Below are 27,655 nucleotides of genomic sequence, written 5' to 3' on the forward strand. Positions count from 1 at the left end.
CACGAAGAGAATCGAAAAATAGCCTAACAATTTTCCTACTTTCCTTTACATCGTGGAGCAGCAGTCCACGTTTTTTTTTCTTCTTTTTTCCTCCCAAGTTATTAAATAAATATCTGGTACATAACTCGAGGGGGCGTCACGCCTCTCACACACACGCGTGTACGTACCCGCATGATCCACGGCGACGACCGCAGCAAAGTCATAAGAGCGTGCAGTGTTGCGTTCACGGAGAGCGTCTCCGGAGCATGTGTGTTGCGTTCACTGAACGACTACACGCTTGCAGAACGCGTGCGTTCTGCTTTCACTGAGCGATTCGACATTGTTGCGTTCACGGAACGTGATGCGTTATTAAGCTTCCTCAGTAATTCTGTGTGTTGCGTTCACGGTAGCGTCTCGAGTGTGTGTCACGTTCCCGGAAGAGTTCGAGTATGTGTGTTAACGGAGCAACTGCGTGTTGCGTGCACGCGGAATGGCTCCCGCGGTTGTGTTGCGTTCAAGGACTGTCAGAGCGCGTGCGTTGCGTTCACGGAGCATAACCGGCCAAGAGGAGAAAGAGCGTGCGAGTCACCCAACAGTGTCCAAGTCAAACTAAATGCTTGGACATAATATACATACAAATATTCATACTGTGTGGAAATTGTACAATTAAAAAAAATGCATAAAAAAAAAAATCACAGTTGAAATATCAGCACTAAGTTTGTCATTTTAACATATATTTATTTACCTGTGACAAAATGAAAACCTTTACTGAAACCAAAAACAAAATCCAGCCATTTTAGTGATAATTGACCTATTAATCTTTAAGATTGCACAGGCAATACTACACAATTGACCTTGTAATTGTAAAAGGAAACAATGCAATTACCACCTGAAATAAAATGTAAACAAGCATCAAAATCACCAAATCATACCTTTACTAATGCTTGTAGCCTTTTTGAAAATTGTTACTACTAGTGCTATTTTACACTAAATTATGCACAAATAAAACAAATTGGATACATTTAAAAACATTAAAAAAAAGATGACATGATGGGTTATGCAAGCTACGTAGGGTGCCCTGTATTCTGGGGAAAAAATGTAATACAAAACAATCACTGTAAACAGTTGCTCTATGTGATGAAATTAACAAAAAATATACTGTAAGCAAAAGCAAGCTACAAGCACAAATAGGTAATATGGACATAAAAAGTACCAAAATCTGTGAAGTACAAAGTTGCGCAAAAATATTTTTAAATGATCATTTATGATGGGGGGAATAAACTACATAATGCGGCTACGTTATTCCCGAAACAACTTTTGCAAATGAAATCCCCAAATAAAGAACTTCTGTGAATGACAAACCTGTGTCAGTTCAAAAGTCATTTTCATAATGTTTCAAGTAATAACGGGTGGTGTGTATGCGGCCTTGGTGTGTCTACTGTAGAGGGCATCGTTGACCCTCTGTGAGGCTCTCATTCATTCTCACTCCTCATTCGCCCACCCCCTGATTACACATCAGTCTCCAGTCAGTCTCCTGGCTGCCACATCACACACACAAGCGTGTGTGTGCGCGCGTGTAATGCCACTGCTGCTTTTCCACTGCATTTATTACATCTGAGCACTTTGATTCCCTTCAAAATAAGACTTGCACATGTCTGGCATCTTTACGGTGTAATAGATTAGAATACATTTTATTGCTTTACTCCACTCCTCATGTAAAACACATACAGGATAGACTTTGTGTGTGTATGTGGGAGGGTCAACCATGCATACACTATATTTGTTATACAGTGAACGTTTCAGACTCACTCGCAATAGTTGAAAATTCCATATTCAAATAAGTAAATAAAATAAAATACAAAACTGTTCCACTCCTTCCACACTTTAAACATTACATTTCATTAAAACACTCGTTAAGTATACCTTAGCACCTGTTCTCCCTCTCTTAAGGTAAAGAAATGGGAGACTATCATACAACATCGCTTTCAGGAAACGAAAAGACCCTTGCTGGTGCAGTTCTCCAAATAAGAGGCCGAGCGTGTTTGCTTCAAGCTGTTTATTTGTCACTCCCAGTTGAAATTTACTGTAAAAATTGACACACAAAACAAAAGTGAATTAAACATGGTATATTCAAACATTCAACCAAACCATATCGTTTTGTCAAATGAGTGTCTGCTGGCTTAATGCCAACATATAATGGGAAATGCCATAAATGGGCCAACGGAAATAATCATAGATGTTACAGTGATTATAAACCATCAGACAACTGCTACTTTAACACACACGGAGCAGCAACACATACAAATGAAGTATACAACAATGACAACAATCTGTGGGGACAGGAAGTATTACTGGAGCTTAATGTAGTTGGGGACCTTCTCTGTCTCTTCTTCTATTACGTTGCATGTCATCCAGTTGACCTCACTGCTGCCCAGCATGTTGAGGCATAACGTGGTACTACACCGAGGGCGTGCTACTCTAAATTGGGACTTGCCTGAACACCGCAAAAATCCATAAATACCTTTTGTTTAAAAATCGATAAAGCAGGGGGGCGGGGTACACTGTACAAAGTCTAAAAGCACCGACACGCATTTGGCACCTCGTCTAACGGCCGATCGGGTTACAATTTCCCCCTCCACGTGCCCAGCGCGGCGGGATTATGCTTCACTTTGTCCCCACATTCCCCAAACATCAGCTCACGCTCGGCAGACGGGATGTACGCGAGTCGTCGGAATTATATCTGGAATAGAGATAAACTGAAGGCCTTAAGCGGGAGGCATGCGCATTCAGCTGATACTAGTGTCAAAAATAGTCAAATTTAAAGGGAAATTGAACAAAAAAAAAATGCAAAATAGTTTACAACCCCCCCATCCAAATCATAAAACAACAAGCATGCAATTGAAGTATTACCTGAAAAAAAAATTATGCTTTTAATGTGCTATTTTTCACGTCATGAGAGTGTAAATGTGAGAAAATAGCATCCTCACCACCTTCACTAAAATATGCAAGAACAAAAAAAATCTCATCTCACCATCAAAATTCAAGCCAGTCAACCCTTAAGCAAGTACAAGCAACACTTCAAAATTAAATTCTAAAATTTAAGAAAAATATTGTGTCATTCCAAATGTAAACAAAGCCATTCATTACTACATGTCTAAACTAAGATGTGTGTGGTATCTGGGGATTTCTTTCGACTACCATTAAACTGCTAATAAAAAAAAAAAACTGCAATTCTTCCACTGTGTTCCGAGTGCTTGCCTTTCTCATCTCGGCAGTTGTTCGGTAGCAGCGAAGAAGCGCGCCGGTCCGCAAGGTTTTATGATCTATGGGAATATTGTAATTCCGCCACTTGGCTTTCTGTGACGTCGACGCGCTGTTGAGGTATCACTCCTAGCCGTAAACGTTTCTATCCCGATTCCAACTTGGAGTTGCTTCAAACCACAAATTATGTCCATACGCTTATGTCTATAGCGTCGTTCGCTAAGTAGCATTTAGAGACAGCGTTTTTTTCATTATAATACAGAGACACAAGCATGATCGCAAACAGACTGTTATTAATATATGAAGTAGTAACTTTAATAACTAGTGTGAATGGGGTTTGTAAAACTGAATATTTAGAATCAAAGAGACAGAATTTTAGGAGGCTAACAGCCCCCCACCCAAAAACTGTAAATAACCAAAACAAAACAAGGAAGGTGTGTCTCAACTAAATTCCATCACAAAAATGCAATGCATCACAAGAAAATGAGCAAAATTGCAACTCACACTTCTCATCCCGACAACAAATACAGATTTTCCCGATTTTTGAGGCTCCCGAGTTCCCCGATTTTTGTTTTTAATCAATAAAAACAGCACTGCATTGTAAAATGTAAGTATCAAACATGGGAGAATGTGAAGGGAAAAAAAACATTTTAAAAAGTGTAATTAAGCCAAAAGTACACATGAAAACACACAGGAGTATTCGTGTGTTGATGTGTGCCTTTAAGGGGCGTGGCCTAGTGAATGCCATCAGCACCTGGAGTCACTTGGGTTGGCCGCTGGTCGGTTTGCTCCTTGTGAGTGTTTTCATTTTGCATGAGTTTTAACCGTTCGATAACCGGCTGAAAGTGCATCGGTGACCGTGGATCTTTTTTGTTTTGTTTTTTCACTTCACTCAAATTCTGGCTCGCAACACAAAGCAAACAATTAAACCAATCAGTGGGGCGTAACTTGAAAAACTCGTAAGTTGGAGCGCTCTAAGTCAAGGCACTGTTGTATTATGGTACAAATGCTCCAAACATGAATGAGCCACAGAGGCCTGGCCTGTTTTTTTTTTTTTTTTTTATACCAGCGTCATCAGCGAGGAGGGCAAAAGACGGGAGGATTAAGGCTCCATTTCACAGCGGTGCGTTTTTCAAGACCCTTAATTACAGCTTGTTGGAGAAGGCCGCCAGCGAGAGAGATGTTTCCACGTTGCAGAAGACGCCCGCCAGGTCCGGGATCCAGCCAAAGGAGCCAATCAGCGGGATAAAAGCGGGACGGGAGGGGCCGCCCGGGAGCCAGGCTGGCACCGGAGATGGCTGACCTCCTTGAGGACAACAAATGACGAGGGCCGGTAACCTTACTCTGGGTGACCTCATGGCGGTCCGGATCAGAGTTAACCCTGTAATTAATGTTTGTCACTCTGCCCGTGACATCAGCAATAGAGTCTCTAATACCCCACTCAACCTCTTCAGAGACTACAGTGCAACCCCCGTTTAGAGGTGAAAATCTAATATACAGAGACCATGAAGATTTATATAGTTTTACCCCTTTAACACATTAAAACACACTTTTAAAAATACCATTCTTCGCGGTTCGTTATGCTCAGACTGATTCTCCGTTATTTGCTGAGACAATATTGCTTTGGTACCATCTAACTATGTTGATGTGAGTTTCATGTAGACATAAGTAGTGACTTGCCGCCATCTTGTGGCATCCATAGGCAATTACAACCCTCAGGGATTTTTGCTTTTCAGAGGAGGGCTCGGTCCCTACGCCCATCAAATAGCGAAGGCGCACTGCATTCCTTAGTGCCTGTTCTAACTCTCTCACCTTCGAGAAATGGGAGCCGATCGTATAACATTGCTTTGAGGAAACGAAAATAAGACTCTCTCGATCGCACAGTTCCCCTGGCATTGAAGCTGTTTAACCAAAGAGCATTAAACATTATCTATTTGAGCACCAAAATGTTGGACCAAACCATATAATTTTGTCTAATGAAAGTCAGTTAGCTTAACGCTACTCTATAATGCGAAACACCATAGACATGCTTCTCCGAATAAGAGGTAAAGGATGCTAGATTCAACCTGTCTCCCAGTTGAAGTTGACTGTAAAACAGACACAAAACAAAGGAGTATTAAATACGGAAATGTTCTTATTTCCACGGGAGAGGGACAGAGGCCCGCTGCGAACAGGTTTATAATTATAGATGGCACAAGAAGGCTGATGAAGTTTCGCAACTAACTTCAACAGTTTCTTGGCACCAAAATGCCAAAGTATGGCACCAAAATAATAGTTTAATTGCATTGGCCTGAGCACAAAAACGGCAAATGTGAGGATAGGTTCCCCCGAAACTCCAGCAAATTGGTGAATTTGTGAATGCCAAATCGCAAATATACGAGGTTCACTTATACAGTGGTGCCTGGCGGTATGAGATCAATAACTCAAAACACTCGTATTTCAAAACCTCTTTCACCATTCAAATAAATAGAATTGCCATTAATCCGTTCCAGCCTTACCCCCCAAAAACAACAAACATTTTTGAAACGTGTATTTTCATAAGGAAAAATAGCACTATATATAATATTGTACTTTATAAAAACACACAGCAATGACATAATGAAATAGAATGTTCCAAACAAAATTAACCATTAACCATAATATAAACCTTCAAGCAAATGTTACTTTAACAAACACGGAGCAGCAACACGTACAAACAGAGCATAGGCATCTGTGGGAACAATACTGTTGGGACAGTTCAGTATTTTACAACAGTGTAAAAGGAATGAGACGGAGACGCCGAGTGTGCGGCTTCGCGGATTGTAGCGATCAAGCGTAGGCGGCAAAGGCGGTCAGGAAAGGCAGTAAGGTAGTCAAGGAGGCAGTGGGGGTATGAGGGCAATTTCCTCTGGGCTCTTACGGCTCTGACTGCCTAGCGCCTTCACGGAGGTCCCTAATTGACATCACTTGAAGGCAAAAAGAGGCAGCAGAGAGGAACTTCTGTGGGGCTGGTAGAGAAAATAAAGCAGCGAGACCTGAGACCGTTAAAAGACCCCCGAAGACACGTGTGAGGGGGCGACATGTTTCCGCCGAGAGAGACAGTACGGTTCAGTTCAGCTCACAATAGTACAGTTTGGATGGGTAAACCCTGGTCAGGCTTGGGTTTTCAAATCGGGATGGTGATTGACAATACTTTCGCACGGAATTTCAGCAAAATTGGAAAAGTGCACCGTGACATGGCGAGGGATGATTATAAATAAAATCCTTTTTTTTAAAACAAAATATGTATTAAAATAGTTTCCATTCAAATGGATTTATTTTTAACATCGCCTACGAACGACTTGGTCGCATGTGTTCATTTTAAAAATCAAATGTGGCCCTTATGTTTGTCCACTGCTGGGGGGGAACGCATGGGACAGGAAAGTGTAGATCTTTGGGCCGCTTCACAAAGGAAACAGCCGCTAATGTGTTCTGAGTGTTTCTGCGCGGGTATGGTTTGTTGATGGGGTGACAGTGCCTAGGTTGGCGGCCAAAAACATGCCAAAGAAAAAAAAGACGGGATTTCAACTTTTCCGCTTTTGCATGCAACCAAATATCTTTACAGGCCTGAGGCGTTTTGGCCCGCGCTGCTCTCTATGCATCACTCGCGATACTATTATTAGCCTTTCACTTCAGTTCAGCCACGCCAGCCATCAAACTCTGCCCGGAGCCGCCACACTGTTGGCCGGGAGTGTCTCCAAGGCTGTCTGCTTTTCGCTTCCATCACTAAATGAGACTCGATCGCGCTACCACACCCACCCGTGACAGGTGAAAATCTGCGATGGAGAGAGACCACATAAAAAAATAAAAAATAAATTTACTCAACTGAACTAAAACAGTTTTATATTTAATAAAACACACATTTTAAAGCTGTCAAGAAATGGGGGACTATCACATAACATTACTTTGAGGAAATGAATAGAAGACTCTCTCGCTCGCGTAGTTCTTTCCAAGTTGAAGTTGACTTAAAAACTCACAAAACAAAAGAGAATTAAACTATAGTTTTTAAATTATAGTAGGGGTTCATTGTATTAATCAAACGACAAGCCCACCCTCCTCCTCCTCCTCCTCCTGGATTAGCTTGAGAGGAAATGCAGCATATCGAGCAACGGGAAGGAGTGTTGTTCTTGGACAGCGAGCCTCGGAAGGTGCTAAAGACAATACAGACGCTCGTTCTGGGCCAACATTCCGCTCGACGCTCCCCCACTTTCCTCTCCTCGGTGCGTTTCGAGCGGCCCTGCTTCCTCTCCACGCACGTGTATCAAAATATTATGAGGACATCAGCAAAGACACGCTGTTCTCGTGTTCTCCGGATTGGGGTTTCATTGGGCGAGGTAAAACTAACATTGGATTTATCGGCCGCCGTTTCTCCTCTGTCACGAGCGGGGATGATTGATGCGACGGCGAGTGATTAACGAGGCCCGGGCGAAGGGGGATACGGCGACCGTGGGGACGCCGAACGGCACTCGCCGGGGAGCTATCGGTTAGCACGTCCGCTTCCAGGTTGAGGGAACGAAGCGAGGGCCAGAAAAGACAGAAAGAATGATGAGCTACTATTTTTTAAAATTAGTAATAGTGGTAAAATATTAGCTGTAGAGGTGTTGATACAGGGGTTCTCACGTTGACTTTGAGAAGCAGTCAGTAGAAGTCGAGACGAGAACTCTGCATGCAACAGTCCAGTTGGTTTCAAGTCAGGCAAGACCAAGACTGTGATGTGCTACTACAGTATATAAGAGCGTTCCTGCATTGAAATGAATTACCTTAGAGAACAGCGGCTCCTCAATAGCCAATGAGAACTCTCTACGCAACAGCCCTGTTTGTTTCAAGTCGGAAAAACGGACGGTACTACATTTTGTTACGAGATTTTTCGTTATTACGATGCTCACCATTAAGAAGAAATATATCAGTTGTGTAGTATTGATATTAACTAGCCTTGAAAAGAGCGACTGCTGGAGTGCTGACGAGAATCTCTACACAACAACAGTCCAGAAAAGACAGACTGTGATGCACAATCATTATTAGCGCTGTTCTCGTACTGACGTTAACTCCCCAAGATAACGGCGGGTGCTCCAGTGCCGACAAGAACTCTGTGCATGCAAATATCCTGTTCTTTCAATAAATGAAAGAGATATTCCGCTGTGCTACTACAAATATCTTCATTATTAGTCCTGTTGATAACAGGATACCCCGCGGGCTGCTGCCCGAGCGCTGTCGAGAACTCTCTGTGCGCGCAACAGTCCTTTTGTTTCACGAGCAGATTTAAGATGTTCCCGCGATGGAAATTTCATTGTCACCGATGAGTGACCATTCCGCGACATGGGCTCAATATTACATGACCGCATGTTAAGAAACTTTTTTGATATACCACCCACAGAGTTCTGATAAATGGTTATTAATGTTTTTCCTCTTACCACTGGAGCCTCTACAGTAGAACGTATTAGAAACGGGAGCCTTGCGATAACTTGGGATGAAAGTGCCTTGGGATAACTTGGAAAAAATATGAAAGATCGTTTTAGCCATTGCATGCAGACTAAACTGAATGTTGATCTTCATTTTAATGGCAATCACTCATTCATTTCACTGGCAGAGAGAGAACGCCTGTCAAAAAGCATCACAATCAAAATCAGATAAACAGGAAATAATAATAATAATAGATTTGGCTGACGATTTTTGAGGGTTTGGCTCTCCCGATGACATTCCGGCCGGGAGCCACGCCGCAACGCTGAACTCCGCAACCTGGACCGGCAGACCCCAACAGTTTTCACGCTATCGCTCGAATACATGAGGAATTTCAGTCTGGACCGAGTGTGACAACGGCCCAAAGCCACATTTCCACCGAGCGGTCCAGTTCAGTTTGCCAGGGTTCGCGTGGGTAAATCCTGACCTGATCCTGGCTTGCATTTGCACTGCGGGATGGTGAATAGCAGCATTAGCATTAGCTTCTTACACAGCACGACAAGAGTGCAGCAAGACGGGAAAATACTGTACATTTGAGCATAATCCTGACTAAAATCACCAGATTCCACACAATTACAGTGGTAACTTACAAAGTTTTTTATTTTTTATTTTTTTTTTTTTTATTTTTTTAAAGAGCTGCTGTTCGGTTGATTTTTTTGCTTTGTGTTGCAAACCAAAATTTGACTCAAGCTTCAGATATGCCACGGCTAGAGTGAAGTGGAAAAAAATAATAATTAATTAAGGTGCTGTAATGGAGAGCCACAGTAACCGATTTCAGTTCACTGATTGAGAAAAACAGTCAAACACACAATTACACACGGATACTACAGCGAGTGGTGTTCGGGCTGGAACAGTACGCTCTGCACAGTACAATACGTCTTAATGGAACACGGTATTTCGGTTTTTCACTCGGGCTAAGCACTTGGGGCAAGTCACATAAACAAATGCACGGTCTTTATGCGGTTGCGGATTTTGTGAACCGTTCCACCTTGAGTGTTTCTGTGTGTGTGTGTGTGTGTGTGTGTGTGCGTGTGTGAGTGAGAAACCTTCACTTTAACTCGTTCACTCCGGTGGACGTTATTTGTCAACTGGAATCCAAAAGTTTACTGCCACCGCCGCATATACCGATTTGTCAAGTGCGTTTTTCAGGGGGTAGGTTTGAAAGAGGGTCTCGCCCAGCTTGTCTGTGAAATTCCGGTTTGAAAAACACTGTAATGACTAAGAGATCCCTGTAGATGGCAGAGTTGCCTCACTTTGGATTTGAGATTAGCACAACATTTGAGTAGATGGAGCTTAGCCGGTGAATCTTGGCTTGTCACGTCGATTATGAGGGACTGAAATCCCATCACGGTAGAAGTTGGACAAGTTTAGGCCCCTCCCACTCAAACGGAGTATGTATATGTCTGGTATAAACAGAGCATGTGTTGCAGTAGATAGTCGAAAGTGTGTGTTGCAATCGTAAGAAAAGATGAGGTATGCCATGTAAAAAGGCCACTGATGTTCAACACGAGCCATGCGGTGTGTCAGCGTCGCTCATTAAGCGTTTCTTAGTTGTATATCATAGACATGATTCTTTTGCCATCTAAACCCTTAGTCTTGTTTTTATAGTTTGCCACCGAAGACAATATTCTGTGGGTTTTGAAAGATCAGTCAAAATGCTCTAATAGGACTCTCAGTATGGGGAATTCTACTTTGAAAACAGCTACCAGTGAATGAGTGCATTACACTTATTGAAACCAGTTATTTTTTTCTTTACATTCTCGTATCCATCCATCCATTGTCTGTATGAGCGTGCTGGAGCCTATCCCAGCTATCTTCGGGCGAGAGGCAGGATACACCCTGAACCGGTCAATTGCAGGGCACATATAAACAAACAACCATTCGCGCACACATTCAGACCTAAGGGCCATTTAGAGTCTTCAATCAACCTACCATGCACGTTTTTGGGATGTGGAAGGAAACTGGAGCGCCCGGAGAAAACCCACGTAGGTACGGGGGGAACATGCAAACTCCACACAGGCGGGGCCGGGATTTGAATCCCGGTCCTCAGAACTGTGAGGCCGATGTGCTCACCAGTCATTCACTGTGCCGCCACATTCTCTTATGTTTTTATATTTTCTGTATTAAATACATGCAACAACAAAAAAGGGTGGTGCTTTTCAGGGGGCTGAAATGGATTTATTGATTTCAATGGGGAAAATTGATATGCCATGCTCAAAAATTGAGGTTAGTCATTGAACAGAAAACACACAAGTCAAGCTTTAAGGAAGCACGCTTCGCCTCTTACTTAGAGAATTGCATGAGAGGGACAATTTTCTTTTCGTATTCTTATGTAGAGTGATGTTATACAATAGTCCTTCATTTCTTGACAGCGAGAGCGTGAGAACAATTAATCCCCCACCCCAGTTACCATTCACACAGGCTGCGAAAAAGTAGCGCTACTGCTTTGGTGTCTTTTCTCATAACATTCCCGTCCGCTGAGCTTCGACGCCAGCGAGTCCCAGCGGGAACATCACTGTCCAACTTTGCGCCTCTCAAACATTTCACACTGTTGTATGATGGCAACGGCTTCGGCGGGATGCGGTCGCGAGCTGACACTAAAATTGCGCGCGTGAAATACGACCGGCCTTAAATCTCCCGGAGCTGGATTTCTTTATGGCCTCATAGATCACGCGTAAAATCTCAGGAGAACGGGTGAAAAAAATGGTTCCCGTGTTTGGTCGTCGCTCACCGACAGACAATTAAAGCATCGATCTTGTCTTTTAAACAATGCCAGTCAAATGCTGGACTTCCTGCCAAACAGACATTCAGGCGACAAGCGGAGGAAAGAAAATGATCAGTAATCACACAGTATGTTGATGGAAGTTTTACAATTTTGAAACATAATTCAAGGTTTGTAATTGTTTTACTTGACATTTTTTATTAAAAAAATAAATTATGCAAATGTGTCATACTTTTTTTTTTTTATTTACTTAGAATTTTATCATTCTTTTAGACCTTTTTGTACTTTGTACATTATTTTGAGCATTGAGGAGAAATTTAATTTGAAGATGTTAAATGTTTAAAAAAAAATTACATTTTGTAATGCTTGTGACTTTTTCAAATTTGATTTGATTTCTTTATTTTTTATATTTATTTTGATTTAAAATGTAATCTACATTTTCAAATTTTTGATTTGTATTTGCTGTGTTTGACATTTCTTTATTATATTTTTTTAAATGTAGGTCAAAATGTTCACACTTTATTTTAATTTTGAATTGTTTTTATTTTTCAGTGTATTGGATTTTTTTTAAGTGTATTCAAAAATTCCCTTTAAACTTATGTATTTTGAATTTTGAAATTGTATTTGCCACCAATTTTAATGTTTTCATTATTTATTAGTTATCCCTTTTTCAAGTGATGCATTTTTTTTGGTTTGGCATTGCATGCGAATGTAATTACGCAAATGATGAAATGCAAATACGCAAGGGTCCATTGTACTTAACATTCAATCATATTACTATTTCAGTATTATTATTTTATTATTGTTATTATAACCTGAGCGTCCTTTTACGTTGTGCTCTAATGCATACATTTTTTATTAACCCGAACCACAGATGAGTGTATATTTGTCTATTTGACGTGGATATTTTGACGGCCATTTAGTAGTGGAAACGCGGTCAGAAGGAAGAAGGTATCCATCATTCTACGCGCCAGAGGATGTTCTTTTCTCCCCCAAAATAATCACACAAAATTACAGTTTATCACTGCCAGAAGCTGTAAAAAAAAAAAAAAAAAAAAAGAAATAAAAAAAAACCACAGTCAGCCCTCTCCTCACGCTACGCACTCACTGAACACATTAGTATATAAAAAAATTGTATTTTTATTTGTATGCATTTCCTAAAACAATTCTTAATTTTGAGTGTTAGACATTCCTTTAGCTGACAATATGTTGCTATAATAGTAGTAATAATAGTTAAATAGATAAAATTGCTGTCAATGTTTAATTTATAAAGGCCATTTTATACTATTTAATGGGGGGAAGGCTTAAGGAAACTATTCGTTATGTAGTGGTCTCATTTTTAAAATACTATAACAGGATATTTGCAGTTAAGTCAAATGTAAGCCTTTTGATGACTTTTCTCAGGCCACTTAGATTGAATTCAAGACCTCTCCCTCAGGAAACGAGCACTACAAGTGGGCAATATGGGGTCAATATATCCCACTACCCTAGGACATTTTACAATCATATTTTTCATATACAGGAGAACGCCAAATTTAGGAGCTTTTAAAGGCCACTTCTTTCAAATTAAAGACCTCTCCTTCAGTTAATCAACATGGGCGTTGGCTGATGTGGGGGGGCAGAATATTGTTTTGGGAGACAGCAGGTTTAAGGAAGACCTTTTAAAGGTTCCTTTCATCAAATTTAACACCTCTCATTCAGAAAACATGACCAATGAGAGTGGGACACCTTGGAAGATTTCAAAAGAAAATTCATTTAGGAAATGAGGGGAAATTCCTTATTCCTGTTCAAAACGGTGAAACGTAGGGATCTCGGCAAAATCGAAAGAGTCCGCATTAAAGCACTTCATGTTGCTGGATGCTCTCTTTACAGCAGGAGGCGTTAAGCACAGTGCGTAAAAGGTGAAAGAGTCTTTATATTACCAGTTTTTCTGATGAAAAAGGTCATAAATAAGCAATTTGCTGTCAGCAATAATAATACAAAAAAAAAGAAAAGATTACTTTTGTTTGTGCTGAGATGGAAGCACTCCAGACAACAAATGTGACGGAAAAGCGGGATGGGGGCGGGGGCGGGAGAGGAAGGTCGTTTAACTTTGTATCGGCGGAGTCGCTCGACGCAGCGTCTTCAAATTCTATCAAAAGCGTCTGATCAAATATTCCCTCCTCCTCCACCTTTTTGCTCATTCAGCATCAGGAGAAGGGAAAAAAGGGAGACAGACCTACTTCCTGTCGGGAGCGGCGCAACAGTTGAGGGAGAGACGAAAAGGAGCAGACAAACAACGCCGACTTCAGACGACTCTAGTGACGGCGAACAGCAACGGTGACGGAAAAGCGCAAGATAAGATGGAAATTTGACAAAGGCGGAAGAAAGTGTGTCTGACGTTTGGAAAGTTGCCCGGCGAGCAGAAAACGTACAAAACTTCAACACTTTATTGACGCAAACTTTGACAACATTTGAGAGCCTTTAATACCAGATTTTGAAAACATCTTTTTTTAAGCCTTAGAATTTCAGACCTTTTCTTCACTTTTTCCTTTTTTAGTTTTGCAATAATTTTTAAATAAGCAAGCTAAAATTAAGACTTAAACACTATCTTCAAGGCCACTTTCATCAAATTTAACACCTCGCCGTCATTAAATGAATACTAGGAATGGCCAATGGAAGGTCAATCATGATTTTAAGAAATGTACTATAATATATTGGATATATTAAGTATGAAAATATGGATGCAGAAGATTACGTTTTCACAAATAATGCTGAATTTCTTCATGAGGTCAATTCAATTCCTACAACTATCCGCTCGGGAACGAGAATGCTTCCTACGAGTCTGACATGTTTTCAACTGTTAGTGATGGTTATAATTACAGTTGTGTAAAATAATGAGTGATAAAACATGATGACGCAATGCCAGAGAAGTTTATTAGGGGTAATTTAGAGAAGTTGAAGTATACTCGTAAATGCCAAAAGCTGTTTATTCTTGTTCATGATCTGAGGTTGATTAAATATTTGGAATGCTTCACGTTGAGACTGCAGGACAAAATGCAATAATCACCAAACTGATTAGTTTGGCTTCTATTGCTCATTTCTACGTGAACATAAAATACCATCTTAGTCTTCTTTCAAGAATTTGAAACTATCAAAATAAAGCAAAAGTCAAACTTTCTGTAGGTGTGAAGATATAGAAATTGTGTCACCACCAGCTATTATCATTTGCGAGTTTATTACGTTGTTAAAAATATGTAAAAAAAAAACAAAACTTGCAAATACAGTATCGTGTAAATTTGCATTCATGTTTAAAGCTCTAATTAACAGATTAATTCAGGATACTACTGACTATTCTTGTAAAAGTTGTTGTTTTTTTGTACTATTACTACATTTATAACTTGTAAGATGAAATGTGTCCTGTAAATTTGACACAAAACAGAGAAGACTGTTGTTAACAAGCCTGCCAAATTGGAATGATTTAAAAAAAAAAAAAAAAAAAAAAAGAAATATAAAATGAGGCTTCAAAATAATAAAAAATCTAGTCGTTCTCGGGTCTCAGACGCTGTGGGCGTGTGAGCTGAATGCGTTGAAACCCCGCTCAACTGTCAATCAAATACTATTGTTACGACCTAGAAGAATGAATGCTACTTCGTTGCCCATCTTTCTCACGCCTACAACGCCACGCCAGTGCCAAGCCCCGGTCCAAATGCTAGCTATCAAGTCGGACTATTCCCCCACTCTCGTTCTTCCCCCTTCTCTCCGTGACATGCGTGTACTCACTGCCGACAACGAGGCGTTCTAAAGCAGCCAAGCCAGCGGACAATCCAAAGGGAAGATGCATTTTTAGGGATGAAGGCATAGCTAGCTAACTGTACGTTGAACTGTGCTGCATAACGGCTGATGTGAAAGAGGGCGCTCCAATTCTTATACCGTGGGGGAGGGGCGACTCATCCTGGGGCTCAAGCACATCACTAGGCACCATTTTGCCCATGCCCCCCAAAAAACAACTCCACAATTAATTAAAACATATTTGCACATCTTTTCAGCAATTATCCTCAAACATGTATAATGTATTTAGAATCAAATCTCTGAGTTCACTGTACAGGGTATTTAAGTACTTTTCTGGTAAAAGTACTACTTTTTGTAACTTTACAACTATTCTCACAACAGTTTGGCCTTATCCTATCCTTTTTTTCTTAAATTAGTTAGCGCTTAAGCAAATTATTCTTGGAATAATTGGACTTCATTTCATTGACCTGATCCTAAAAAGTAAATCAGGCCGATGACGTAGTGTCATCAGCAGGAAGAGACTGGAAGAATCACAGAAAGGCATACAATTGGACTTGTTAGGACATTTTCATGGCTCATGGGTAAAGTTGGGTAAAGGTTATCATGCATTGTAGGTTCACCAAGAAATTTCACCTGAAACCCCAGTATCCCTAACTTTTTGTGGGTGGTGTATTTTCTTTGTCTACCAGAAGGGAAGTAGATTACAATATGAGGGCATCTGTAAACTCGCCCCCCCCCCCCCCCCCCCCCCCCACCCCCGCCCCCCGTCCCCACCCACCAGTCAATATGAGCCGCACGTTTTGTTTTCACTTCAAAGACTTAACATCCACCTGCGCGCTCACACACGTGCTCCTTTTGGGTCTCTGGGCCAAGTTCAAGTTAATTATGTGAGCGAGCGTGTGCCACAGGTGGTGCGCCGCCCAGTTACGTTTGTCATCATCCTTTTTCCTGACAGCGTGGGTGAGGACGAGGTGGAGGGCAGTGGGAGGAAAGGGGAAGAGGGGCTAAATGGTCGCCCCACGTTGCCAGATGGGAGTTGCTTTTGATAAAGAAGAAAAAAAAGAAAAGAAAAAAAAAAAAAAAAGTCCGCCTGCGGTTGTTCTCGCTCGCCAAAGCAAAACTCCCTCTGTCGCGCGGAAATTGGCAATAATCCATGGGCCAACCGTCCCGGTCGTAAACGGTTTATGAACCGCACAGGCCACATTTTAAGTGTAAAAATAAGTTAACTGGTATTCAGATGGAAAAAGGTTTTACGGAAAATGCTTACACATATACTTGTTGCTTTAAATGTGGAAAAAAAGAAGTTAACTATTGTTAAAGGCCTTAAAAAAATAAAACAATTAGTCTAGTATTAAATTTGTAATACGAAGTTGAGTTGTGTCACAGCTGAGCCTCAAACACGATAAACCCTTGCGCATGGTAACTGTGCAGTTTTACTGCTTTAGGCCAGAGTCTGCTTACCAAACTTACTGACATTGTTAACTGTCAAACAAGTAAAAAGTTAACTGCTGATAATCTGTTACAATAAAAACAATGGGGGGAAAAAAACTCAGTTGTGAAACAGCAAACACGATACAAGCGTGACTTGGCCAACAAGTGATGCTACACAAGTGTAAAAAAAAAAAAGTCATCACAGTGAATTTAAGACGTTAAAAAAGAATTAAACAAAAACTTTCGAAACACAGTAAAAACGATAAACCTTTAATTAATCATGTCAACAATGTGTTTGAGTCCACTAACTAAGCTTTTTGACATTCTTAACATCACGCAAGTGTAAAAAGTTGTGAAAAGCAGTTACTTTTTGTAACAGGAAACATGTTAAAACAACAACTTTGACAATAAGTTTCAATGCACTCAGAAAATGGATGGAGGGAAGGATGGTTGACTCTGGAGGGTCTGACTGCAAGCGGAAGGGCATGGTGGCCTCAACGCCTTAAAAGGAAAAGGAGTGGGCGTCGCCGAGAGGGATGCGTTTGATCCGTTAGCGTGCTTCGCGGAGCGGGTGGGTAATTTGAGCAAAATGTGTTATTAAAGACACCCAACACCCCCGGCTGCACGTCTGCTATTGTTCACAAGCACCTTTCTTTTCTTTTCCTTCTGAGTTACCCCCCCCCCCCCCCCCAAACCCCTCCCCGTCCCACCCAGTGGCATCTGCTCAACACTAGTCAACCCTCATGGTATGCACATGCGAAGGCACAGGGGCGGTTAAAAAAAGGAAAAAGAAAAGAGGAGCGTAAGGGGGTGGGTGGGTGTGCAGGGGGTGGATTGTTTCCAGGTGGTAGTTTGAGTGAGAGCATTAATCAAGCCAACAGATCTTCCTGTCATAGACACCTTAAGTGCACGTGCGCATTTAGTACTACGACTACTACACCTGCACACCGACTGCCGGCCTTACAAGCATGCGTTTTACTACAGTGAACCCCCGCTATATCGCGATTAACGGTTTAAGCGATTCTTTTTAATGAGGTTTTAGACTATTAAGGTGAGTCTGAATTTAAAGTTGAGCGCTTTCAGTGTGGTACCATATTGTACTGCGGCACGCCGGCCAGAACTGAGGTCAACGGCAAGAGGCAGAGAACGTCCTTCTCTCCAGTAATAGTCATCATACCCACAGACTAGAGCGAATGTATGCCTGTGAGGATTGTTGTATACCCTGTTTGTATGGGTTACTGCTCCGTGTGTATAAAAGTGGTGGTTATTTTAATGGGGTCTCTCTATAGCGCAGATTTTCACCTATTACAGGTGGGTGTGGAGAAATCTCCCCCGTAATAAACAGTGGTCCACTTTATAGTAAACAATGTATGTTACAATAAATTTGACAAATATATTGAACAAAGCGTGTAGAGACGAGGAGATAAACGGTCATTTCATTCAAAATCTGGGTCTTAAGCCAACCTATGTGTTTTTTTAAATGAAGCAAACGACAACCTTAGATTACGAACGTAATGTTTAAAAAACGGGTTTCACAACATCGTGTTTTTATACCTCCACTGGTCATGCTTATCAACCTTCATGTTGAACTGAAGACAAAATGCTGAAGACAAAAGAAAACAGAAGTACCTACTTTGTTCCAACCAACAAAGTGTTGGTTGACAATAATGAATTCTGAACATAATGATTTGAAATTGTGTTTCGGCTGCTTGCCAGAACTGCAAGTTCACTTTGTATTTAAGACAAGCGAAACTCTGAAGACAAAAGCCAAACAAAGTCTTTCATTTGTTTTAATCAACCAATGTTGACAACCTGGATGAGGAACGTAGTGTTTTGAAAACGAGCTTTACGATATCTCGTTTAACAAAGACCTCTACTGGACGACAGAACTGACTTCAAACATGGTCACTTAGTATTGGAAACAAAGCCGTCCACAAACACTGAAGTCAACCAAAGTTGGTACCCATTTTACGACTTCATGTTTTAAAAACTGTAAGTATCTGAGCTGGTCATCAGAACCGCAAGCCATCTGAAGTTATCACTTTTTTTTTTAACGAACCAAGGAACACCCCCGTGTTAGTGACTACAAGGCGTATGTGAGTGGATTTCAAAGGTTTAAGTCCACGTTACGGCTCCAACACCTCCTGTGTTTCCTCAGCTAAAGAGTGGAAATTACCTCCAAACACGGTTAACATCCCACCTATGTCGCTCCTTTCATGACTCGCCGCTAAGTAAGTTTACATCGGAGGGGATGCCGCATTCCTGCCAGACTAAACCAACACGGTGGAGGGCTGACCTCTTCCCTCCCTCGGCGGGGTGGAACAGGTAAGGCCTTGTGCGTCACCGCTCTCGCTCACATCATTACGGAATGAAAACAAACATCCACGAGGCTGCCCACACTTTTATACGCCCTCATTGGGGGGGAAAAGAGAGTTTTGCAACGTGCAAAAGTTGAAGGGGTTTTTCCAAATAATTCGTTGTTGAAGTCCCGACGCGTTAATCTCGGGTTCAATTCTATTTTTGACCAGTTATGTCTTCATTGCATGCATTTCCACATATCCAGTGTAACTGTTTACTGTGAACCCCCATAATCTAAACCACAGCAAAAGCATAGACAAATATCATCTAAATATGCGACAGAGTTGTGTCGACTATTGAATAAGTCAATCAAAGAAATTAGATATAAACGACTATAATTCAAAACACGTGTTTCCCCTTTAGACTAAAAGGTCCCCCGTTCGCGTTGTAGGCTACCGGAGAAGATGCCAGAAAAGCTATGACTTTGTTTTAACGAACCAAATGTCGACAAGCTTGAATAGGTTCTTCGGCGTATCTCCACTAGTCAGCAGCATATCCTTGCTCGAATGAAGTCGGGGAGACGGGACTCATACCCGAGTCGAAGTGCGTCACACTCGGCACTGTTTTAGCCATGACAACCCCCCCCCCTCACATTTTCAGCAATCATCATTGCAGGACCACAGAGCTGGAGTTTGTTTGGTTTACTAAGGAGATTCTTTTAAAGACTTTGTGTTGCTTGTTTTAACATCAAAAGCAGCTGACACAGAATCATCTAAGCCCTAAACTGTTTTCCCTGTCTTACTGGAATCACTTGTCTATCTTCAAGCATGAGAACGACGCCATGCCACTCATTACCACACCTTGTTACTCTGCTTGACACCGCAACACACAAAGCCGCTAATTGTCCGCACAGGCAAAAGAGTACCACGCTGATACGCCCAGATTGGCCTGCGGGAATTACACGGGGGATTACAATACGTTTGGCTAACAGGCACTAATAGCTCGTGCAGCTCACGAAAACACACCAGCACTATTTTGGGATTGAAATGACACGCGGGTGGGGCCAAAGAGGGACTCCATTGAGGACGAGTCAGAGCACACTGAAGCCATGCTTTTTTCCAAATTACCTATTAATGAATGCGCCTCTGCAGGACCTTTAAGATGTCTCAGGCCCGTGGTTAGCAAGAGAAGCCGTTAGCGCATTTATTCGATGTCCTTGATATCCAGCTAAATGTCCATGTACTATTATGCGCTTTGCACTCACTTGACATTTGACTGTTTGACGCACTAGTAGAAAAACTGTCTTACCAGAAATGTTTGTTTCCACTATTAGTGACACTTTTGGCCAACTGGTACTCAATTGGTAAACTTCTGTGATGCACTAGTAACACTACAAGGACTAAGGACTAGGCACGTGTCACACACTGGTTAAATCCTTAGCAAGGATATCTGATAAATCCTCAAACAGCTCTCTGTAAAGCCATTTCTATTTGATGTCCTCAATATCCAGAAGCAGAATGACTACGTTAGACTGGTAGAACAACCGAATAGTGAGGTAAAAGCGCATAGTAGTAGATGCCCCTTAAGATGGATCTCAAGGATTTCAAATGCTGCCTTTGATCTAACCTATGGAAAGTCAATTGATCATTTTATTATATATATATATATTTTTTTGCGATCCAGCTTTAAGTCCCTGTAAAGTGGAAAATAAATGACAAACCACTGAGAAGCGTGTTGTTAATAACTATAATAAATAATAATAATAATAATAATAATAAATAATCACCGAGTATATAAAATGAAGCTTCAAAGTTGTGAAAAATCTAGCTATTCTCTCTGCTCTCAAATGCTGTGGTCGTGTCCGCTGAATGGACTGAAACCAAGCCTGCTCAACTGTCAACTGTCAAAACAATTCCACTGCTATGATCTAGAAAAATGGATGCTACTTCATCTAGCATATGGCTACACATAACTACATGTTTGAGCCGTGAAAATATAGCCGCTTAAAGCCTCTGGTGGCTGGAATATATCCAACTGGTTTGTCATGACAACGAGGCGCACTAAGGCAACCACGCCAGTGAGCAGCCCATGTCACTTTGTCACAACTGGTTTGTTGTGACTCTTTTTTTTTTTTAAACCTTGCTCTTCCAACTTCTCCGTGAAGTGCTCACACTCAGAACCAACAACGAGGGACCAACAACAAGAGGCCAGGCCACCCCAAAGTCGTAGCCCACATGCTAGCTGTCAAGTTGGACTTTTTTTTTTTTTTTTCTTTCTTGCCCTCGCTCTCCCACCTTTCTTTGTGTGACGTGTGCATGCTGACGGCAGAGAACGAGGCACTCTAAAGCAGGCAGGCACGCCAGTGGACTATCTAAAGGCAAGATGCATTTTCGAATTGAATGTCGCTATTGGCTGAATAACCGCCGGTGCGAACAAAAGCGCTCAAGTTCTTATGTGTGTTCACTGTGATGGGTAAAATGCAGAGAACAAATTTCGTGTGCATGCATGCATGTTCATGACAATAAAGGTGATTCTTCTTAATTCTTCTTCTTCTTAATATGGTGGGGGAGGTACAACTCCAAAGTGCGTCACATGGAGACATTTTAGCCACACACACCCCTAAAAAAAATCTGTAAAAGTGAAATGGTGAAAAACAGTTTATTGGTATATCGCCACTACTGAGTACGACATACTGTAGCTTTCAGTCTTTGCAAATATTTTCAGTAGGCTTTACACGATCAGAATTTTTGGGGCCGATCACCGAGTTTAAAAACAAAAACGATAACCGATCACAAGATGGAGCAAAGTGTCTATTTAAATGACTTGTTCATTAACTGTGTATACTTGTGTACTGTATACTGCATCCATCCATCCAGCCATCCATTTTCTTTACCGCTTCTCCCTCACTAGGGTCGCGGGCGTGCTGGAGCCCATCCCAGCTTGCTTCAAGCGAGAGGCAGCGTACACCCTGAACTGGTCGCCAGCCAATCGCAGGGCACATACAAACAAACAAACCATTCGCACTCACATTCACACCTACGGACAATTTAGAGTCTTCAATCAACCTACCATGCATGTTTTGGGGATGTGGGAGGAATTCGGAATACCTAGAGAAAACCAACGCAGGCACGGGGAGAACATCCAAAATCCACACAGGCGAGGCCGGGTTTTGAACCCCTGTCCTCAGAACTGTGAGGGAGATGTGCTAACCAGTCGTCCACCGTTCCGCCTGTATACTGCATACTTCAAAAATATCTTGTCAGGTCATGTATTCTAATCAGGTCAAACCAACATTACAACATGAGAGAAACAATGGGTGCTAACTTCCTGTAATTAAATTACTTCACACACACCGAAACTTTAAAGCAGGATTCGACAGAACACCGGTACAACCGTTAGTGCTAGCACTAGCTTGCTAGGCTACATTACGTTTTGTTGCCTGCCTGTGAGCCATATCGTATTAAAAGTATGTGAACATACCTCAAGCAAGCCTTGAATTAAAGTCCTCTCCCGAGCATCGGTGACCACCAGTATACGTTTTCCCCCCATTTTGTTCTTATAATACACACGACACAATCTATTGTTGTTGTCGTGGCTGTGGTAACGAGTCCGGTCGCGTTTGAGTTGACATGATAAATCCCAATGATCGTAAAAGACGGGATGCGGTGGTATCGGAATACAAGATTTTATTGCAGTAGTCTGATATAGTGCAATCGTGAAAGAGCAAATTTGTCTTGTAGTCTGATCCAGGCATGATGTGTTGTCTGTCCCACACCGACGACATGTTTTTTCTTTTTTTTTTTTAAATAACCTTATTGGCTGTCAGATATTTACAGTACTACGTCAAAAGACACGCGACAAGGCTAAAAATAAACCAGCTTTTGGATACAAATATACTGTACACGATGGCGACGCTGAGTACATTTATTTTGCGGAACCGATCAATCGGCGAATTATGACAAAGCTGATCAGCATAAATTGCTAGTTATCGGCCGATACCGATCAGGCCGATCTGATCGGTGTAAAGTCTAGTTTTTAGCAATTATCTTCAAACATGGATAATGTATTGAGAAACAAATCTCAGAATATAAGGATAGGGTCTTGAAGAACCATGTACTAGTGGAAAAGAAAACCCTTAAAAAGTTCTACGAGTGTGCTAAACTGTCTAACGAAAGAGTTCATAGAGTACATGAACCTTAAGCCGGATATCAAGGACATGAAACTAACGGTTTCTCATACGTTAGATCTAAGGCGGCACTTAAACAACAGAAGCCGTCTCCTATTTACCCAGCTTTTCATGATCCTGCTGGTTAATTGCTCCCATGACTTAATTATCTATTAGTAATTAAGCTCATCATAGGGTCATTATGTGCTCACCAGACAGGGGCTGGCACTTTAGAGGGTGCCACACGAGTCAAGGACTTTACCGCAGCCTCCGCCAACCCAAAAAATGTATTTCGGGCAATTAAATACAAAGCGCAACGCCAAAACAAATCTTCACGGCGATGGGAATATTTCACCAGCATCATCTTTCTGCAGGAATGTGCCGGCAGCCCAAATTAAAAGTGTCCGTGACGGCAGCAGTGCGGCGCTATGGCAAACAAAACAGGGATTCTTGTGACTTGCGTTCTGGGCAGGAGAGAAAAAAAAAAAAAAAAAAAAAAAAAAAGGCTGACGCCACACATGCATATGCACACACACATTTATACACACACACACACAACCGGATCCAGCAGGAACAAGTTGAGAAAACATCGTGGACGTCTCGGATCTCACACTCGGGATTTAAGTTGACTGATGATGGAAAAGATGATTAATCCTTAGTGCTCTCAAAATATACATAGCAATTTACATGTCCAATGTCAGTTAAGTCTCAAACTTAGGTCCACGAGCCATAGCCTGGGGGTCCGCAAAATAATTTGCAATAAATGATGATGCATCATTTAAAAAAAAGTGCATACCTAAATATGGGGACCGGCGGCCAATAAAACAAACATACTCAACCAATTACTCCTCCCTAACTTAGCTTTGGGCCAATTAAAAGCTCTGATAGGATTGTGACATATAATAAATCTGACATCCCTGCATGAATAAAGTCAGTCTTGTTGCTTTAGAACAAAAGACCTACTATTACAGGAATAGTCTTATTTTTGACAGCAAAAGGCATGTTTTTTGGAGACAACATAGTCCCATTTTTTTCAAGAGGAAATTCTCGAGAATAGTCTTTTAAAAAATGGTGTTATATTACAAGAACAAAAAATTCACTTCTCATTAAGCTTTTACTTATACAAATCTATCCTCATAACATTACAGCTTCTTTCCTCTCAAAAATACGAATTTGTTGTCCTAACGTTACGACTTTTTCCTCGAAAATAGCCAACTTTTAAAGCTCATGGCATTTAGGGATACACATAGTAGTTCAATGAAGGCATCTTCTTTTCTTTGACTAAAAATATGTTTATGACACCAATCCTAGCTCCCCCACCCCGCCCCCCGAATACATAATACTTGTTTTTATTCAGAAATTACAAACACAGCCCGACACCCCGGTGGTCCCGGGGACATTTCGTGGCGGCGTTGACAGATTTACGAGCCAGATGATCGTAAAACGGCGCCGGAGGCTGCATCAATCAGCGGGACGCCGTGAGAATCGATAGGCGATCGGCCGGCCAGCAGGCTGAATCAGGCCCCGCACCCCCCCCTCCATCCTTCCCCCTTCGCACCTGAGCATCATCCTGCTTTCAATTTCCTGCCGGGCTCGCTCCTCGCGGGTGAGAGGTTAACGCGGTAATAGGCGGCAGTGATTGGTGGGAGACGCTGGAGCGCATTAAGAAGCCGATGCTGCTTCTGTGGAGAGCCCCAGAGCAGATGTGAGCGGGGAGCCGGGAGACTTCTGACAAACATCTTGGAGATATTTGATTTGGACTCAGCTGCCCCAGGATACAGAGCGAGTAGAGAGATGCTGGCTTGTCAATGTTTGTTTAAAATTTGAGCGCTCGTGTACTATTTATTTGCCCAATTTAGTTGGTTGAGTTAAGGGGCCAGCACAATGCAAAAAAGCCATGACGACAACAAAAAAGAGACCATAAATTACAGAGGACTAAAAATTATTAAGCGACTGGTAAAAAGAGTACATCACAATCTTTCCAAATCAATTCTGAAATTAGAAGACTATCCACACATTTCCATAACTTTGACAGGTTTTTCCATAAAACATATTTCCATAACTGCCACAATGCAAAAAGGTCATAACAACAACAACAACAACAACAACAAAAAGACCATAAATTATAGTTCACACCGGTCTGAAGATCTTTAAGCACAACCAAATCTTTCCCAAAAAGGTACGAATTGAAGGGACTTTCCATGTATCCACAACTATTTTGTTTTACGTTGACTTGTGTTAAGACGCCACAATGCAAAAAGGCTACAACAACAACAACAACAAAAGAGTGACCATAAATCACAGTGCAATCTTTTCAAATGAAATGTGGGGCCTTATGAACTTCCACAACACCGCAGTTTAAACATTACACAAGAAAACTGTCACAATGCCAAAAGGCCCAAAACACACAAAAAAGAGACCATAAATTACAGCGCACTGAGGACTGAAAATCATTAAGGTAGTTTAGACCACATCTTAATCTTTCCAAATGAATTGTGAAATTAGGGGATTTTCTATGCATTTCCATGATATTGTTGTTTTACATTACACAAGAAAACACAAAAGGCTAAAACACAATGTATTTACCTGATTGAGCTAGTTGTGTCAAGACACTGCCACAAAGCAAAAGTGGCATAACAACAACAACAACAAAAGAGACCATAAGTTACAGTGCACATAGGTTTGAAAATTGCTTGTTGAGTTAGTCGTGTCAAGATGCCGCCACGATGCAGAAACACCACAACAACAACAACAACAACAACAACAAAAAGAAAAAGAAAAAAAAGACCACTAATTACAGCGCACAGAAGACTAAAAATCATTAAGCTACTGTTTAGAGCAGACATCACTCTTTCGAAATGAAGTCATGGGGTCTTATGTATTTCCACAACATTGTTGTTTTTACATTATAAAATGCAAAAGGGCCATAACAACGACAAAAAGACCATAAATTACAAACAAACGTCTGAGGATCATTAAGCTTGTGGGAGCCATTTTATGGACATGTAAAATGAACACCTTTCAATCTCTTGTGCGTGCCGGAGGATTTTTACTTTATTTAAAACAACTAACTTTTGTCTTTGATATTTTTGCTATGTCATGTATAATTCTATTTTAGCAGCAATAAGTCTCTTCAGCACAGTTGTTACTGTTTTTAGGGTACGCGCATGTTTAAATTTGCCATTTCATCCTTCATTACTGTTACTTCTGCGAGAATTTTCCCCCCAAATTTTTTTTTCATTTTTGGGGGGACCAAACTTAAGCTCTCCAAGTTTAGTCAAGTTTAAAAATCTGTTAAAATTAATACTCAGCTGACTACAGAGTAGAGCAGATTAAGGAATTTTAAATGGGATGCTTTGGATTTTCTATTTTGGAAAAAAATGGTTTTAAAGCTTAATTCATCGGTACCCTCAACAATGCATGTTGCCAAAAAAGTGGTTCCTGAAACTTGAGGTTTGTACTGCAATAATGTCTGTAAAGAAGATGAAATCATCTATTGGCAGAAGCTTTGTTTGGTCAATGCAGTGGATGAAGGTTGACTGGCGTTCGATCGGTCCACCTCAGATCTGAAGATATGATGCTCATCCTTTGGGAAAGTTGAAAAATCCCTCTTTTGATACAACAAATTAAAGACACTTAAATAGGAATATAATCATTTCATATGCTTTGCGTGCGGTATTATGTATCAAATCACTTTTGAATTCGCTGCAGTTGTTGCAGTTGCCAAAATGTGGTACCTGAAACCCGAGCTTTGTCGTCCAAAAATTCAGACAAGAAGAATAAATCCTTCATATGCAGATGCTTTGTTTGGTTATCGCGCTGTTATGAAGGCTGATGGTTGCTTTGGTCCACTGAAGCGCTCACAGTCATTGTTTGGTTAAGTATAGAAATTCCTCCGCTACAGTAAAATTAGATACCCAGGCTGAATACAGTACAAAGCAAATGAAAGGAATTTGAATCGGAATATAGTATTCTTTTTCATTGTTTGGCCTTTGTATTATGTGCCAAAAATGAGGTTGCTGAAACTCGACCTTTATCGTCCAAAACGTTTTCTTGCTCTGCGGCGAAAATTTAGACATGAAGAGGGAGATTAAAACACAGGCTGAATGCTGCATAGAGCAAATTAAAAGGCATTTAAATTGGGAATATAGTAATGATTTCAGGGTTTTGAAGACAGGCTGACCACGGCTGAATCGCTCCACCGGAGATAAGGAGGCTCCTGCGGATGGGTCATCCAGGATGCTTCACTCCCTCACATCCAAACACCTGACCCGGAGACCCCCCTCCACCCAAAAGACCGCTAGTCTTCGGCAGCGCGTAAGGAATCAAAGCGCTACTCACCCCAGAAGAAGTTCTGCTGGCATGGTGTGACGGTGCTGAAGAGGCTGTTTGACGCCATGCTGGGACCAGCTCTCACTCCTCGGCGGTTTCCGTGAACTTTGACACGTCCTGAACCATGTCAAGAGCGGAGGGGGGGGGAGAGCAGGGGGTGAAAAAATAAATTCGGGAAGCCGCGAGACATGCCTTTACGTATCAACTATTCGGATGACCAC

At 41.4% G+C, this 27,655-nt stretch overlaps 1 protein-coding gene across 3 annotated transcripts in view; it reads right to left on the reverse strand.

The window, feature by feature from the left end:
• The window catches only part of runx2b (RUNX family transcription factor 2b), a 136,863-nt gene that overhangs the window by 25,854 nt on the left and 83,354 nt on the right, over positions 1 to 27,655 (reverse strand). For 2 of the 3 annotated variants that reach the window (XM_061754705.1, XM_061754704.1), the window contains exon 7: positions 27,444 to 27,551. In XM_061754705.1, coding sequence (XP_061610689.1) covers positions 27,444 to 27,501 — 58 coding nt within the window. In that variant the 5' untranslated portion in view covers positions 27,502 to 27,551. Of the gene's footprint in view, positions 1 to 167; positions 2,063 to 27,443; positions 27,552 to 27,655 lie in introns of those variants that run through there. The other variant, XM_061754706.1, reaches the window with a different exon arrangement.

The sequence above is a fragment of the Phyllopteryx taeniolatus genome, chromosome 18 (genome assembly GCF_024500385.1).
Source record: "Phyllopteryx taeniolatus isolate TA_2022b chromosome 18, UOR_Ptae_1.2, whole genome shotgun sequence".
Classification (NCBI taxonomy): Eukaryota; Metazoa; Chordata; class Actinopteri; order Syngnathiformes; family Syngnathidae; genus Phyllopteryx; species Phyllopteryx taeniolatus.